Raw genomic sequence first — 19,045 nt, 5'->3', positions numbered from 1 at the left:
GGAAGTGCCACTGCTCCCTCCAAATTTACAGAATATGAATTACACATACACACAAGAATAGTTTGACATCATACTTGACATTTATTGCCACACCAAATGACCAGCATAAAATGGCCATTCCAGTTGATACCCTCTATGGAAGACATGACCTTAATCTCCCATACAGGGAGTGTAGATTTCAAATGGAGTCGCCCATTCAGGGGTAGCCACATTTGAAATTCACACTCCCTGTGTGGAAGATTAAGGTCATGTCTACTACCAGGGGTGTATGGATTCCAAGTGGAATAGCCCAATATTTATACAGAAACACATAATATGTATACACATAAGATCTCAAGACACATCTCGTTTAATTTATCAACATTGGAAGCACAAAATCACGCTGCTAGTACCATGTGACAAAAGTCTAAAATTAGATCCTCTTTTTCATGCTGATAATTATTTAACTTTATACAAAAATATTATACTTTTTTCTTTGCAATAACCTTAACCATTTAAATAATATAACATCAAATTTTAACATTCAATCCTGGGATATTGATTTTCCCATTCTTTGAGCTGGGACATGAGGCTGAGATGAGATGGAAGGCCTTCAATACTATATTTAAATAGTCTGCTAGATTCTGGAAACCGATTCTGAAAGAGATTCTGAGGGCAGGGTCAGCCTCATAATGAAAGCACTTTCATTTTTATAGGCCAACTGATAGTTTTTACTGAAACAAAACTGTTGATATATAAGATTTACTGAACTGGGAGTGGAATAGTTTAATTTCTTTGCACCAAGTATGTACAGTGTTAAAAATAAGCAAAAAAAACATTTTAGGGTGAAAACTTTAACAGGCCCAAACTCATTAATTGTAAAATTGACAAATAATGAAATAATACTTATTTTAATGTTACACTGGTTCACATTTATGACACTTTCTTAAGGGATCAGATAGCAAGGGACATGAAAGCACATTAGACACATCAAATTACATTCTGAATATAAGTAATGTCCTGATGATATCAAATAATTCTGATTTTTTTTATAATTCGCGATATAATACAAATTTAATGGCAAATCATTAAAAATTGATATTTTTAACATTTAACAGTTCTCTAAGTAAACTTTATAATTCTAATGATATGTACTTAAAGTGTATGTAGCTGGGAGAAAAAGCCATCCATCAATTGAAAATTTTTGTATTGAAGACATGCATTTTTTTCCCCAAAGACCTAAAATTGTATTTGATATCAGAAGGACATTCCTCGTATTCAGAATGCAAATTAGTGTGTATGATGTGCTCTCAGGTCCCACAAAAAATACTGTGCAAACATTGCTATCCGATTTTTTAAAGACTTCAGACTTGCAAATCAGCAACAGATTCTACTCAATAGCAGTGAAGGATTGATGCTAAATCAGCTGAGTCCATAATGCTGACTTTGATTACAAAATTTGAAGGATAGCATATCAGCAAGCCTGCAGCGGTTTTCACTGGCTTTCAACCTGAGGACCAACCTTTCTCACACTGTCGTATATAAACATCTCAAAAAAAGTAACTAACCCCCCTTAAATAATGACCACTATTCAAAAAGTGGTGATTGTTAATCACAAATCTGTAAAATGTGTTGGAAGCAGAATTTATTTCTGCACATTTTGACCCCTCATTTGTAGCAATTGACTAAATATTGAAGTCACATGGTACATTTATTTCAGTGTAATGGAAGGAAATCTGTGTAATGATATCTGAGTGTTTTTGTATTGTAAAAATTTGTATGTAAGTGCAACTTTCAAATCTGGACCTCGCTACATTAAATTGACCGGTGTTTTATTTTTCTGGGCTTTCGTATCAAATGAGGTGTCAAAATTGCGCAGAAATAAATTCTGCTTCCAACGCATTTTACAGATTTGTAATACAATAGCCCCTTTTTGAATAATGGCCATTATTTATGGGGGGTTAGTTACTTTTTGTGAGATGTTTATAATACATTACAATAAGGCCCATTCTGTTTCTTGTCATGCAGCTCCTGTAAATTTCAAAATAACCTAAAAAATCCACAAGATGGCAGATGGTACTAGCTTAAATTTTTCAGCATCACTAAATATCCATGCTTAACCATCACAAAAATACAGTGAACAATTATTCTCATATACATGTACTGTTGAAGCACAAACTTCACTTCTGCTGTAAATTTCACTACATTAACATTCTACCCAACAAGTTAGGCTTAAAGAGCACAAACTCAGAATTTGCCATTAGTGTTGAGTGTAATCCTACTACCTCAACTTAACTGGAGTCCTGAACCATGATCGAAATGATCACCGCCCAAGCAAAGTCTACCCCCATGTACCATCATTTCAAAAGGTGTGTGATCCAGTTACCAGTTATGTAACCACTTTGCTGGTGCATAGTGTCCATGATTGGGCTGTTCTAGTTGCAATCCATACATCCCCTATCAAGGAAGACATTACCTTAATCTCGCACACAGGGAGTGTGAATTTCAAATGGGGTTACTGTTACCTGAATGCGTGACTCCATTCAAATAAGGTTACCTGAATGAGTGACTCCATTTGAAATTTATTGCACTCCCTATGTGGAAGATGAAGGTGATGTCTTCTATAGGTGTATGGATTGCAATTGGAATAGCCCTGGATTGTCATGCATGGGAGCCAAAATGCAAAATAGTCCACCTTCAGCTTGTATCAACAAAAACTCAAAATGTTTTGGTGATTTTAAGCTTGAGTGTTCTTTTGTGCACATTCATATAGCACTTAGCATGTGTTATCGTCACAAGGCATTACGTGCAGAAAAGAGCACTAACTTTGAATCAAAGTTTGTCAGGCACATGATGAAAGGTATGCTACTTAACCTCCATGGACGACAGGCAAATATGACACAGAGTATGTACTCTTCAATTCTAACATTTTTGATCATAACCCATGCGGTAGTAATCATATAACGGTCAATCCTACCTATTTGTGGTAACTTCTAGGGACCCCAACTTAAAAATAATGATAGCCGGTAATTTATATTCCCGAGTTTACATAACAAATTATCCATGCAAATCACAATGGGGGAAAAATTTAATAAAATACTTATTTCCTCATTGACTTGGCTATTACACAATACACAAATTTCAGTTCATATACATATAACTTCACATATTACTTTAACACAAGGCTACCAAAGTGATAAAAACGTACATACATATGTATTTAAATCATTCTGATTGGTGGATGTTCAATTGCAGAGAAAATACACACACTTTTTAAACTTGTTTAATATAATTACATTATTAAGGCAGACATTTTGCATCAGACTAAGAATTTTACAGCTATTGGGCTATTCCATTAAAAATCCACACTACCCCTGTGGAAGATTTAGCTTAAGTCTGCCACAGAGGGGTATCAATTTTAAATAGAATAGACAATTGGGTAACTTCCATTTGAAATACTCACTCCAGTTGTGGAAGATATAGGTGAAGCCACTATACAAAGGGAGTATGGGTTTCAAAATGATTACCTCTGACCAATTACATTTGAAAAACATACTCCCCTGTGGAAGATATTTCCAAAATCTTCCACAGGGGTAGTGTGGATTTCAACTGGAATAGCCCATTTACAGTATGAAAACACGGAAAAACAGTAAAGTACATCTTGAATTTTAAACTTTTTATCTCAACACAGGATTAAAATGTATCTCATAATTTTCATTGCGCAACCCATGTCAGGGATCAAAAGTTTAAATACTACATTATGATGTGAATAAATTTTAATCTTTCCCCAGAGTAGCCAGTGCACATAAACGTTGTAAACAGCTGGCACTGGCACCTTCCTCTCTTCTCTATCGTGCTCAGTTGGTTAGAGTGTCGTGCTGGTATTTCGATAGTCGCCGGTTCGAATCCGTCCAGATGCACTGGTTTGGGGTTTTTGGAGTGGGTTTTTTTTTCAATGTTTATGTGCACTGGCTACTCTGGGGGAAGATTAAAATGTGTTCATCCTATTAACCAGAGAACTAAGTATAATAGTTTTCATACATTATGATGTGTACCCACATTAATTAACTTTGATAGTAAATCTTGTTCCCTCATACAGAGAGACTTTAAATATCCCAAATTTTTACTAATTGAAAATGGAAAGTTTCTAGCTACTTACTATATGGCTGCCACCCTACCATATTTGGCTATTCCAGTTGATAACCATACACCCCCTATGGAAGACATGACCTTAATCTTCCACACAGGGAGTGTGAATTTCAAATGGAGTTACCTGAATGGGCAACTCTATTTGTAATCTCCACCCCTGTGTGGAAGATTAAGATCATGTCTTCCATAGGGGGTGTATGGATTTCAACTACAATAGCCCAATCCTTACCATAATCCTGACCCTAATGCTAATACAAATCCTAACTCTAATCCTAACTCTAAATTGTAATCCTAACTCTAAACTTAACTCTAACCCTACAACTAACTCTAAACCCAAGTTTAAACTCTAATCCTAAATCTAACCCAACCTTCTAACTCTAAACTCTAAGTATAACCCTAATTTAAAACCTCCAATCTTAACTCCAAACCTAAATCTAATCCTTTTTCCTAACCCTAAAATCTGATCCTATCCCTAAATCCTATTCTTATCCTAATCTCTTAGGGTGGCAGCATTTATGGGCTAGTCCATTTGAAATACGCACACCCTCCGTAGAAGGTTTAGCTAAAGTCTTCTACAGAGGGAGTATGGGTCTTGTATAGAATATACACTTTGGTAACTGCCATCAGAAATTACTCACTCCAGTTATGGAAGATAGAAGTAATGCCATATACAGAGGGAGTATGAGTTTCAAAGTAGTTAATCCTAACCATTCCATTTGAAAAACATAATCCCTCTGGCAGATTTTTCAAGTGGAATACCTCAATGCAAGTGAACAAAGTGGAGCTGGTGAATGGGGTTCCCCCCCCCCCCCATAAATTGTGAAGATTCAATAACCATGAAAATACAAGATGCGTGACCTATTCAATTCCAAGAACTTCCTTGCTACGAGGTACAGATAACACACACATTTCTTCCCTTCAGCTCTCACATGTGACACGATCTAGTCCATGGGGGCCAAAGGAGGCATTTTTGAAAATTGAGTTATATTGTAATTATTACATTATACAGTATACAATAGGCTATCATTTACTGAAAACATCACAAAGGTCTAGCATACTTGGTTCTAAAGTTATGAAGTTTTTTGATGTCTATTTTCTTATGTATTTTATTGCCTTTTTACTCCATATTTTTGCCTTTTTTACTCCATATTTTTACCTATATCTCATCTCAGTTTCAAATTTGCCGCCTTTGGCCCCCATGGACCAGATAGTGTCACATATGATATTGGCCTTTGACAGTTGGTGTGATATCTGCACAGTGCTAGAAATAAGCAAACTATTTCATGGGCGATGTGTGCCCTTGGTCATAAACTTTTGCAGGCTTGATAAAGATTTTGTTTGTATTTTTGTGCCTGCTATAATAAGCATGTGTTTACCGATTTACCATCACATTAATTTTACAAACCTAGAGTTTAGGAGAAAAACAAGTTCGAAAATTTACTGAAATCACAATAAAAATATAACGACAAATACGTAAAAGAAGAGCATAATAACTGAGCAGCTTTCTGTAGTGCATGCTGCAGCCATGCTATCATCTCATACAATGTATACTGTGCCAATAAAGTATCCTTACACTTGGAAAAATAATCACAATTTCCAAACTGAATAATATTGGGGTAAATTTGTTTTTTAATAGATGCACTACATTGTACATAATCCTGCACATTATGACACCACATTGAATCCAATGTGACTTCAAGAAGCAAAGTTACAAGCATTTGATTAGCCGAAGGTCCAGTTTTAAAAGTGACAAACTGGCCTATTCAAAACTTCACAGACTAGACATCTGGTTTGAAAGTGGTGAATGGCTAATTTATGCATTTGGCTTTAAACAAAAGGAACAAAAGAAAACTGAAACAACAAAAGAACTGACAAATAAAATGAAAGTTATAAAAAATATAGAGAAGTAAAAACTGAAATAAAACTGCTTTAAATAACGCTTCATTGAAGAAACTGTGTTGTCTCTTTGTTTAAGCTTGTTGGAATCTTTTTGCACCTTGTATAGGACAGTTTGTCACTTTTAAAACTGGACCCTCGTCTATTCAATTGCTTGTAACTTTACTTCTAGAGGTCACATTGGATTCAATGTGGTGTCATAATGTGCAGGATTAGATAGTGCATCTATTGAAAAAACAAATTTACCCCAATATTGTTCAGTTTTGAAATTGTGATTATTTTTCCAAGTGTAAGGATACTTTATTGGCGCAGTATATAACGTGGGCAGAATGTGGAAGTTAGCGTAGTCTTTTTTAATTAAGAAATAAAGGGTAATGCATGATCCTTTACACGAAAATAATGTGTCCGAGGCAGTAAAAATGTAAATAATGGGTGAGGCGCAGCCGAACCCATTATTTAAACGTTTTACTGCCGAGGACAATTATTTATGTAAAGGATAATGCTGCACCCTTTATTTCTATTCTATTACCACAAAATAGTGTGATTTAAAGAGAAAATATAAAATTTTTTGCCCAAATATTTCAAGTTGTTTACCTCAAGGTGGAGCGCATACGCGTAGCCAAAGCGTATGCACATTCCAATAACACAGCCTAACATTCCATTCTCCCCTATAAGCAGGTATGCACACAATAACACACCCCTGACATTCCATTCTCACCTACATAAGCAGGTGTGCTGTGCGCTCTGCTGTGCACTGTGATGATAGAAGAACATAAAGTTTGTTGCCCTTGACACTTTGTCGCTAATTAATGGTCTGTACACTTTATAAATACAAGTCAGTGAGCATGAATAATGGGCTATTCCAGTTGAAATCCATACTCCCTATGGAAGACATGACCTTAATCTACCACACAGGGAGTGTGAATTTCTATTGAGATTACCTGAATGGGCAACTCCATTTGAAATCTACACCCCCTGCGTGAGAGATTAAGGTCATGTCTTCTAAAGGGTGTGTATGGATTTCAACTGGAATAGATATCCCAATGCACCTCTTGGCAATCCTTACACCACTGATATGAATGTGTAGGCTTGTCACCATTCTGATATTTTCACAGAGAATATAGAATTTAGATGCAAAATACACATATATCCAATGACTGTCTTGTGCATTTTTGTTTTACATTGTAATTTTATGCAATAAGATACTTTGTAAAATGCTGATAATTAGGAGGTACTAATTAGTGCCGGTACGGTATTGAAAGCTTTTGATTATTACAAAAAACAAAATGAACACTAAAATCAATCAAATAAATCAATCACATCAGATTCCTATTATTGCCACCCCAGACAGAGCTACACTCCTGCCCAGCTACACATTGGTACTCTATAGAGTACTGAGTACATGTACACACAATGGAATCACACATATACATGTACTCTCCCGACTAAAAGTTTTTCCGCACCCTCTATAACCGCAGAAATTGTTAAATTGTAATGATACTACAAATGGAAATTGTATCAAACCTAACTGTCTCTAAAATATAAACCCTTTAATCAATAATGGTCATAATTGCAGGAACTTGGAACCCTCATTTATTACAAAAATAAAGAAAGAAAAAATATTCTTATTTTGCGGTAAATTACACAGTAAAAATTCCATTCAGAAAAGTGGCGGCGCTGTTTAATGAGGCTCATTATGATGTCAATACCCTGTTGCTATCAAAAAGTTGTGATGATCGACTTGCAGTTATCCCGACTGCACTGCTGGTCATCATCAACAATGTTTGATGCAACAGTGGTTTGATGCAAATGCTATTTGGGTTCGGTTGTTATTATTATTTTGGGGTTTTTTTTCGGCCATCCAGATTTCGGGCGATTGTCCACTGAGCCATGAATCTCCTGTTTTTCTCACCCGAGTCAAATTACATCGCACAGATCCCTGGTCAATATTCAATAATCTTGCAATTTCACGGTTAGATTTTCCTTCACTATATATGATATGCTTCTATCATTTCCTTCTGGTGATCGGTAATTTTTGACATTTTGAGCCTGATCTGATGTTAAAACTGAGCAATTTTGGAAGTCGAAATTAAACTATAATGCGCTGCTAGGTAGGAAATCCCTGTAGTAAGGCTGCATGATATTAACTGAATTGAATTTACAATGTATCTCTTTTGGATCGTGGCAAATAACATAATCGCATATCAATTAATAATCTGTAATCGGGGGATCGGGGGATAGCTTTATTCCTCTAGTAGCACTATTCATAACCTTGATCATTTGTTATGCATCACATGTTTTAAAAAGAGTTCAAATACCCCGGGTGTCATCTGTTGTTATGGTGGTCGTCAAGGACTGACGTCATAATTAGCTAATTAAGCATAGCGCCGCCACGTTTCCTATGGGGATTTTGTACAGGTTTTTCATGAGATCATAAGAAAGTTTGTTTCGTTATTTTCCAGCAATGTTTTGATGTTGAAAAGTTGATTAAAACTGATTAAAGGTATTATAGATGATATTGAAGTAAATAAATAGGTTTCAAGTTAGTATTATTTTCTAAAAATTCAACAATTGTTACTGCGGAAAAACTTTTCGTCGGGAGAGTACAATACACACACACTGGTACTGGATTGGTGCTGCACTGGTACTCTAGAGTAGCCACAAAGTAGCTGGCCAGCAGTGTACCTTTTGGGTCTGCTGCAATAGGAATCTGGTAGTGTATAAAACAACAAACTTCTGAGACAGAATTAACCCCATGAGAACTACCTGCCGATTGGCCAAAAAGAAATTTTCATTATCAATTGGACCAATCAGCAACATTGTTAGAATAATTTCACTATGCCAAAAAAATTGGGGTGAATTATTTGCAAAGCTCCATTCTGATTGATGATTAAAGTGAAAATATAATGCAATTGACCAATCAGAGGTAATGTTAGATCAGCAGGTAGTGCTCAGGGGCTAGGGGGTTAAAAGGACTAACTTGTGTCTGAAGTCACTGTCAATCAAACGCCCTACGACCCTTTATTGATTGATTAGTAGCACATAACAGGAAGGTTGATTCAGCTGGTGCCTTCAACGGAAAAAAGGAATCACAGAAAATGGCGAAAAACATATTGAGCAATAAAATTTCACCTACATGTATATCGTTGCTAGCTTGCTTTGTAAAAATGTAGTTCGAGCACAAAGTACATGAACGGACATACGTAACACAAACTGAACATGGAGCTTTGTATCCAGTTCTATGGTGCAATCGCCCCATGTTTGAACAAAATAATTTAACATCAACATTGTAAAATGAAAGTTGTAATATATGTATTCCTGAATTATATGTAACATAAGAACAATATGCTCTATCAATTATTTTAAAAATAACAGAAAATCACATTGGTCTGTCATGAGCACAAAATGCAAAGATAAAACTACTGGAGAAAAAAACCCATAAATATAACTCATCACAACCAATATATGACTGGCAAAATCACCTCAATTTAAGAATTAAAATAATAAAAATATTTTAAAAAAATCATTCTCCTGTAACCGTACTAATTACAGACAACCGTCATGTATACCGTCTTGTTTGTATTAAACGCTCGCCCTCTAATAAACGCCCCCTTTCAATGAAAAAAGGGACAAAAATGCAAAAAAATTGCCATGCCATATTGTGTGAGAGGAAGCATAAAACTTCCATTTGTCATGTCAGTGATGATCGCTAAATTGCATGGAAAAAAACCTATTGCAACTCAAATGTCCATCCACTTCATTACTCAATTATGGTACAATTTCACTAATTTCATGAGATTCTTGTTTGATGATGCACTTACGGATGTAATTTTGTTGTATCTTGAATTTGAACCCGGGAGGATGTTTTTTCAGCCGATTTTGAAGGTTTTTTCGCTGGAAATTTACTTTCAATAAATGCACCCTGTTTGGAAAAATGCAACGCCCCTTGGGCATTTAATACAACAAATACGGTACATGTAAGTCACCACAACCAAATTTGTTCGATCTTTATCAACCGTCGATGCTCATTATTAATCAATTATTAACTATCAACTAATTAATCAGATTTAATGGAATTTTGGAGAGATAAAATTTTCCAAACTCTAATCAAATCCAAAACATCACAACACCACTCTCAGTGGCTCAAAAAAAAGTTGATATTATGAATTCAGCAAATTCATGCTAGTGACGGTTACAGCCGACCGTGTAGCTAAAATAAATCTTAGAATCACCATGGAATAATCAACACAATTTTAAGAGTAATTGGCTAAAAATAATCATAAAAAGTTATCAAGACAATGCTATTTCAGATCCATCAACACATTTAGTGAAATTGCTATATGTGATTTGGGTACAAGTATTAAATTTTGCTACATATATGACATGGGCATATCAATTGCTAAATGCGACATACAGTCCAACCTCTTTTATCCGGCCATGATGGGACCAAGCATTGTCCGGATAAGTGAAAAATCCGGATAAGTGAATTACATGTAATTCTATATTGAAAGTTCCAAGGACTGAAATAGTGACAACAAAAGATTGTGCTAATATGGGATAATAGCACTAATAGATGGCTTTAGAGTGCTTTGTGCAATATAGATGTCATTCTAAGCATTCAGAGCATGGAATTAAGGTGTTAAATCATCAAAAACATGTTTTCCTCTGAAAATTTCACAGCCGGATAACAGAGAGATCCATATAAAAGAGGTCCGGATAAGAGAGGTTGGACTGTACTTGGCAATGTCATGCATGACACGGAGATACCACTTTAGTACCACAAAAAGCCCGAAACTGGTGAAAAGTAAAAGCTTGAAATACATGTAATGCGTAGATTTGGAGTAAGAACTCAAGAAATTGGTTGAAATAAATTCAGAAGTGTGAACTCAGACTAAACCCTGAAAAGTGATATCTCCATGAAGGGGACAAAAGCAGTAAACATTATTACAGGGTACAGGTACAATGGTACATGTGCATCTTTATCGCCCTGTAGGCCTGTTACAGTTCAATTTTAGGGGGCTATCATTTTCTTCGGAATGGGGGGTCCCAAATTTACAAAAAGTCTGTGTCAATAAAATTGCAACCCCCTCCCCTATTTTGGCAACAAAAATGTTATGACCTCCACCACCGATACACCTTACCCCCTAAACATAAAATTGTATTGCAATCAGTCTTTTTGAATAAAATAAGCACACTATCTGTGGTCATCTTGTGACTCCCTACATTTTGGTCATCAAAAAATTTATGACCCCCCCTATTTTTCTTTCCAAAATTTATGCCCCCCCCCCCCCCTTCAGAAGAAAATGATAGCCCCCTTAGGGCAATTTTGGGGGGGAATTTTACCATTAATATTGCCAGTTTCTGCTTACTTTGTGCACATTCATTTGTCCCAGTCAGGCACTTCTCCAACCGGATCAGCGGGATGACTTTTTGCCCTAATTACAACTTTGGCCTGGATGCCGCTGGGGAGATGCATTTATCAAATTTGGGACTCCCATTTGGGAGCATCTCAAGACAGTGCAAGGAACTTATACATGTATGTATAACTGAAGACAGAATTTTGAAGTCTAGTTTGCGTGTGACATCCTGTCAACTAGAACAAAAATGACGTACTGCGCAGGTCATCAACCAATCATACCGCGCCTTTGCCCTGACGTCAGAAACAAACTAATATCTTTGAACAAGTTCATTAGGAATGTTGATTCAAAACGAACAAAATTCACAGCAAACTAGTTATTTAATCTTTGTTTGATTGGCTATAGCCCAGTAGGGTTGCACTGCTTCAACATTTCTAGAGTTGGTTAATAGTTGGCACAACTACTACGACTATTTTGGAGATTATCATAGCGTAAAAATCAGATAACTTATGCACATCTAAGGTATGGTCTTCAGAATGGATGGAACAAGGTGCAAGGAATCAGAAAATTAAAGACTTCTCCGAAACAACATACAGAGGGTGTATGAAATTCTAGTAGAGCTGCCTAATGTGTTTTAAACTTCATTTGATATTCATACTCCCTCTGTGGAAGATATTTCCAAAATTTTCCACAGTAATGTGGATTTTAAATGGAATGGCCCAATACAACAAAACATTATCACTGAATTCTGCACCCACAAATAATAATTTGAAGACGACCAATTTCAACAACATTATTGTATTCTGCAAGGTCCTTCAGCAGTATGTGACTGCTCTTTCTAAATACCGTAAAACCTTGTCTACAAGAATATATAGTGTTTTTGATGAAAGCTTAATTAATATGAAACAAGTGTGAATATGCAAATACAAAAGATTGGTCTTACAATAATACTTGTTTGTATATGCTTGGATCTGTAATTTATTTGCTCAAACTCCATAATGGCACCTGGACTAATTTAGCTTTCATCAGAAGCACTCTATATGCTTGTAGAAGAGGTGTTACGGTATCGCCTAAAAAATGAACTAGGTCACCCTGGGTCATGCCAGGACCTTGGTGAAAACCATAGTGTAAATTTATAGCCACATTTGATGCTCCAATTGAACTTTTTGAGGACACAATAAATAGGCCACTATCACCAAGTCTTAGTCAAAATTTGTGACTACCTCTAATAGTCGTTACTACGATTATAGTCGATTTAGTCATGCAACCCTATAATAGTCGATTTAGTCGTGCAACCCTATAGCCCAGCAGTCTCCAAAGAAAAATCCATCATCACAGCACCTGACTAACTGTACCAAGTAGCTTCAAATATAAACGCTTCAACTCTTGTTACGGCAATGATACCATGCAGCTTTAAAACAAGCAAACATTCAGCTCTGCTGCGCGCGTATTCTCTGCTGCTGATGCACGGCAGTCGTACTCAAAATGGTTTGCGTCCCTTTACTCTTGCATTCCACCTCCGCTCTCGATGTGTGCGCACCTAGCAACCACGATAGATTGTCTTCTAAGAACACCCTTAACCCTGGCGGGAATTCGAGCGCTTCCAGGACACTGAGATCCGGTGGAATGGCTTTTCTGAGAGCCGAGCAACACCAGAATTGCAGCGATGACGGGAATGAGCGGGCTTTGACTAGTCTCATGCTGGACCTTGCTGCTGTGGAACTGACCATTGGATACCAGAGTTTGCCTAAAAGTCCTTTGCTTGCTACACCTGTATTGGAAATAAAATAAAAATACATGTAAGATTGAAAATACAATGAACCACAGAATACAATATTGGTACTAGTATCAAGAAAAGCCAGGACCTTGTTTTAGCTACATTGTAGTGTTCATCATTTGGGACAAGGAGTTTGCAGCTGGTACGGGCAAAATTAATGTCTTTGACACAATGCTTTACAGCTGTTGCAACAGTTTTATTCAACTCAGAAACAAATCGAATTCCTAAATGAAGGATATTGTATAGCACATACTTGAACTCATCATTGAACCCCTGAAGGCTAACTGTAGCTTGGTTATGCATTCATATTTTGGCAAGGCAAGTTTATCCAATGATGAGTAAACTTGAATATTTAGAGTTTGAGGTTGGCAATAGCAAATAGTCCAGTGGTTTGGAATGTAGCCTGTTTCCTAAAAGGTCATTCATGCATTCTATTCCAATGTTTTCTATGAAATTTTTTTTATCTGGAACTTGGCATCCAAATTTGTTCATTCATTTTAATCTTTAGCCTAATCGTAGAAACTTATGTAATTTAAATGATTGAAGATCAAATCACACATGTTGTTTGGGTTAAATTAAATAACAAACCAAGGACTGTCTATACGCTAACATTTGGTGCACATTTGTGACTGGACACGACGAATCAGCCGTAAACTCGGCCCGGTCAATTTTGTTTTATTTCGTGTTTAGAAAATATACATCATAAGCTTTAAAATAGTATATCATTTGACTTCAAACGATATCCAGAAGCGGGGTTATGGTTTGTTGAACTCTGCTCCTTCAACAAAATGGTACCTAGCTTTTTTCGGTTTTACATGTCTCTTTTTCCATATTGCTGGTAATAAAGTCATAATTGGCGGTCATTTCAAATCATCCCCAAGTCAACGAGGTTCAGGAATGTCCTCTCATTGTTTATTGTTTATACATACCTAGACAAAATACAATGCAATTGTAACCCACCACTTGAACAGGATTTAGCCAAAGCATACAAAGACTAGAGCTATTTAATGATTCTATACATGTATATGTAGAAGATTATTATAGTCTTCAGCAATAGGATTATTGATTGATTTAAACGCTATCAAATGAGAAACATGTCGCGCCTAATTGAGACACCTATGAATACGACTTTCACGCATATTTTGCACTATCTCAGAATACAATTTGCCGAGTTTACGGCTCATTCGTAGTGTCCACTCACATTTTTCAGTAACAAAAAAAAGTCACAACATTCACCCTTTCTCCTAGCACTACTTTCGGGCTCTGTTGCTATTTAGTATACTATCCAGAGAGGTTGCGTCGCGCTGACGCGCTTGACTCAGAATGCCTCGCGCGTATCGGTTCCTCAAGCTACGCGCTCGCTAAGTCCGTGAGGGCCACAGACTGCGGCTACCTTTCTCCATTCTGTGCTTAAGTTTATGGCTGCAAAGATAACTTGTTCTTATAGCACATGTTCTTAGACGCAAGGAAAAACTCTTAGATGCAACAGATAAAGGCATACACAATATCAGGGTTTACACTGCTGTGTAATTACTTACCTAAGCATTTTCCATTCTTAAAGAATGTAATGGTACCAAACCACATATCGAGGTACACCCCGATCACTGTTCCTTGGCCATATTTGGTGCAATACATCTTTCCCATGCCGCCGCTGTGGAATCTCCCTGTGTACGACAATCCACAACTTTCTCCGTTGTTGTCTATACCCAACATACTGCAGAAAAGATGAGAGAACTTGCCCATGTTCACTTGCTTTGTACCTAGTCCGATCATCTATAAAACAAAAGTGGGAAAAAGAAATTTATATTATAATTTATAATCTGCAATACATACTAAATTCCGAGACAGATCTAAAGTTACTGCCATGGCAGGGCACAATGCACAAAGTGTAACATGCATATGGCAGCCATTATTGTGACCCAGAAATATGTGTATTAGAATAGCTGCCATATGGCTATTGTGCTGCATAGTACAGGATATCACGCCCAAAAGTTTAGGCTGACAGCCTGACAGTGGACCTGGAAGACATAATTATTTTAAATTTTGAATAAACATGTATTAATATTTTGACAAATGTTGTGTATATTTTAAGACTACAATGTACATGTAGGTACAAAAAAGTTGGTTGATGTGAGGGTCGTTTGATGCACCAGTGCACCCTATGCCTCCCCCTTTTATGTTACAAAATGCCTAGGTGAGACAGGGTTTTTGGAAAATAACAAAAATATTAGGGGTCTCCCCATTTTTATGATGTGTTCACAAAGCCATTGCAGCTGCAATTGCAATTTTACACAGAAATGAATAGTAAATTTGTAACAAATAATAAGGACCTCCCTCACCAAATTTTGAGAAAGTCGGGATGGTATACATTTTACTTGGCCTAAAATATATATTAAAAAAGATAAAACTCAGTCAGGGGTCAAGAGAGCAGTAATTGCCTGCCCACTGCAGATAACTTTGGCATCATAGACGTAAATTTCAAAAGTTCTCACTTGTCTGGCAGATAACATCCATCTTAGATCAGCTCTACATGTTGTATTTCACTTACAAACTTGAATGGTATACAAATATCAGCCTTGTAATTTCTGTAGTAAGGCAATTAACCTGGTCTTGCAATTTCAAGACACATTCCCGATACCTGATCGATTCTAAGCCCTAGGTAATTCCTTGTAAAATGTAGGATATAATTTGATTAAAATTTGGTATACTATACTAAATTATAATTAATTTAATATATTTATTTTCATTGAAATGTTTAAGAATGAGAATAAAGGTATTGTTTTTAGCCGCTGTCATGCATCTATCGTCTCATATAACACGGGCGACATCATTATTTTTGTCGCCAGTGTTATATGAGACAATAGATGCACTCCAGCGGTTAAAAACAATACCTTTATTCTCTAATTAATGTACATGTATAACTCAAATAAAGGTATTGGCTGCATGTATGTCCATTCCAATATTCTACACACTCCAAACACACTCATGCCCCCCCTTACCATATCAGTTCCATATACAGCCGATATCATTTTAATCTCCCAATAGTGTTGCCCTTCTGATATAGGTTGCATCCCCCTGGCTGCAGCTGTCCCACAGCTGTAATCTAGATGAAACCTCACTTCTGTGTTGTGATTGGCCAGTGTGCACGCTTTAGATTTGGATGCCTCATCCCACCTCCATTCTAAGTCTGAAATTGGAAGACAAAAATTACATTTGACTAGTTATTTACAGGGTGAATTATACATTGTAGGTACTCCAACCTCCAGTAGCGGTAATTATCATAAACCAAAGTTCCATGATTTTTCACAATAAAACTATGTCACATACATGTACATGTGGGCTTTTATAGGGTGCTTTTACAAAAGATCATAAGGTTTTTAACAAACTTCTCTTCCTATATCTTTGTACAGCAGCTAAGTGTTGTCAATAGGTGATGAATCCACACTTTTCCTGAGCATAAGCGAACGCAAGTTATTAGGCATGCATGCGTAAGCACGCTCTGTTGACTTCTGTAGTTTTGGAGGGAGCAGTTAAACATTGCCTCTTTATTCTTTAGTTTTATTGCCGATATCAACAGAGATATCACCTATCTTCTTGTAAAGTTGAGTGGCAATGACTAACGAACAGCAAGGCTTATATTAACCAGGCAGGCACCCAGGCTTTTTTTACCACATGGTTGCCAAGTTTTGGCTCCTGGTGTGTCCAATATTTTACACTACAAACTATAGGACCAGGTTATTAAAGAATGCTATAGGGTAGGCACCGGAGTTTCGCGCGATCGCGCAAAAAGCGCAAAAAATCACGATTTTGGGGGTCCATCGCGATTTTGGTGGTCCATCGTGAATTTTGAGAATTTGGCCAAACACACTACCGGTACTTTTCAATTGATGTAAATTCACCAATAATAACCTTTTTACAACATAACAGGCTTAAATTTTCATTCTTTTATATTTTTAAGATAATAAAAGCCTCAAAATTTTGACCCACCTGCTGAGAATTGAAGTAAATTCTGCAATATTTGTAAATGCAACGTCAGGAAATCGTGCACTTTTTGCATGCTTTCCGAACGATCGCTGGCTTGGGGAAGTCCCGATTGATTTGTTTACAACCAAGCATGTGCCGCTAACGTGCGGTTAATGTTTATTTAATTATTTATCACAACCTGACAATATTCAATTTTTAATATTTTAAGTTTATTTTCTCATAAATAATCTAATGAATAAAAGCAATTTTAAAGACAAAATCCAAATGATAACCCCTTTTTCGTATTATTTGTGGTAGCGCGTGTTTTAGTTTTTGTAGCATCAACAACATGTTAGTTTAAAAAAAGAAATGCGGAAGTGAAAGTACAAACGAAAATTGCTCAAGATTGACAGACTTTGCTCATGTTTTTGACCACGTTTCGGACCAAAACTGATACAGAAATGAGAAAAATTATCATAGCGAACGGAGATGGAATATCACGGCGAAAATGCACTTTAATTGTTTTTTAACAATCAACATTTGATGAGGTGTAGACCCGGGGTACGTGTGTATCGTGAATTTCAGATGGACGACAAAAATCTGTCTGGAAAACGATTTTCACGCTTTTTGACTTGAATTTTCGCGCATTTAAGCGCTTTATAAAAAAACCGCCGCGCGATTTTGCCGCTTTTAAATCGCTGAAACTCCGTGCCTACTATAGGGTATCAAGTGAACAGATGTTTGATTATTTTATTTGCCCTCAAAATAAAGACATGTTTCATGTAAAATGTGTGACCAATGCTCATAACATTTTGCCTTGACAAAGTACAAATGTATGTATTTTTTCTTCATTTTCTGCAATTCCTTTTTACCGATCGGCACCATATGAATCGGTTTTCCTTTCACGTGCTATTAACCAATCAAGGTTCTTAGGGAATTTGGTTGACAGTGATGTCAGACGCAAACTAGTCTAATTCTGTCTTTTAATTATAAAACATTTCAATAAATATTTATTATTAGAATACCTGTCCTATTGTGTCTCTCATCATCTTCAGCGCCACTCGATCCCGTCTCCTCTTCGCTTCCAATCCCATATGTCCAGCCATCGCCCAACGTATCTGAATCAGTTTGTTGTGACGAATAGTCAAGAAAACGTCCTCGAGCTCTACCTGCTCGGCGAAATACAAACATACGTGACGATCGAACAAATGAATTACCCGTCTCGTTCGTTGTGGTTGAGACTGCGACTTGTTCTCTGTCCCTTCTGCTACTACTATTACTACTAGATACGCGGCTTTGAGTAGGAAAATTCAATCCAAGCCCAGTCGCATCAATTATTGCAGCAGCTCCCCTAACTGCAGTAAGGGGTACTGTTGATGTTGTCGGGTTTGCTGTTGAATTGGGGCTAGTACGAGCCCTTTTTATCGGTCGTTCTTCGGTCTCTATTTCTTCGTCAACCTTTGAATCTGCTCCAGAACGCATCCCAGATGATATTGGACTAGTCATAATGTACTAGAAAAGTAAATGGGACTTTGATTTCTAGTACAATATTGGAAATTTGTTTGTTTTCGTTTTCGCCCAAATTATTCAACATTCTCTCTCCCACGTAATAATTGCATTGAAAATATTGGATACAACAATAGAAAGCTAGAGGGCCGTAAAATAAATGGATCATTCTACTGTAAAAAAGAGGGGTTAGATATGAAATTTGCAAAATTTTTGACTCGATAGATTTTTGTTCTCAAATGAAAATGTTTTGTTATATAGTAATTACTCAACAAAAACATCATGACTATCATTTCTACCCCATAGTTCTAAAAAGTCGCAGTTTAAATAAAAGTACCAGTGCACATATAGCCCTGCATTCAAAGTAAACAAAACTGCAATTATGTAAAGCCACCTAAGTTAGTGTAAATGAACAGAA

The 19,045-nt window shown here is 36.6% G+C and overlaps 1 protein-coding gene across 1 annotated transcript; it reads right to left on the bottom strand.

Annotated features, from left to right (window-relative positions):
• Positions 1-11,315: 11,315 nt before the first annotated feature.
• Positions 11,316-18,721, bottom strand: LOC140150686 (SPRY domain-containing SOCS box protein 3-like). Its single transcript, XM_072172768.1, has 4 exons — positions 18,147-18,721; positions 16,158-16,345; positions 14,697-14,931; positions 11,316-13,152 (listed from the first exon to the last, which is right to left on the bottom strand). Exons 1-4 carry the CDS (start codon positions 18,625-18,627, stop codon positions 12,812-12,814), a joined length of 1,245 nt encoding a protein of 414 aa, XP_072028869.1. The 5' UTR covers positions 18,628-18,721; the 3' UTR covers positions 11,316-12,811.
• Positions 18,722-19,045: the final 324 nt, after the last annotated feature.

This window comes from Amphiura filiformis, chromosome 4 (assembly GCF_039555335.1).
Source record: "Amphiura filiformis chromosome 4, Afil_fr2py, whole genome shotgun sequence".
NCBI classification, from domain to species: domain Eukaryota; kingdom Metazoa; phylum Echinodermata; class Ophiuroidea; order Amphilepidida; family Amphiuridae; genus Amphiura; species Amphiura filiformis.
The sequence above is the reverse complement of the archived record's forward strand: the minus strand, read 5'-3'. Positions and strand labels throughout refer to the sequence as shown.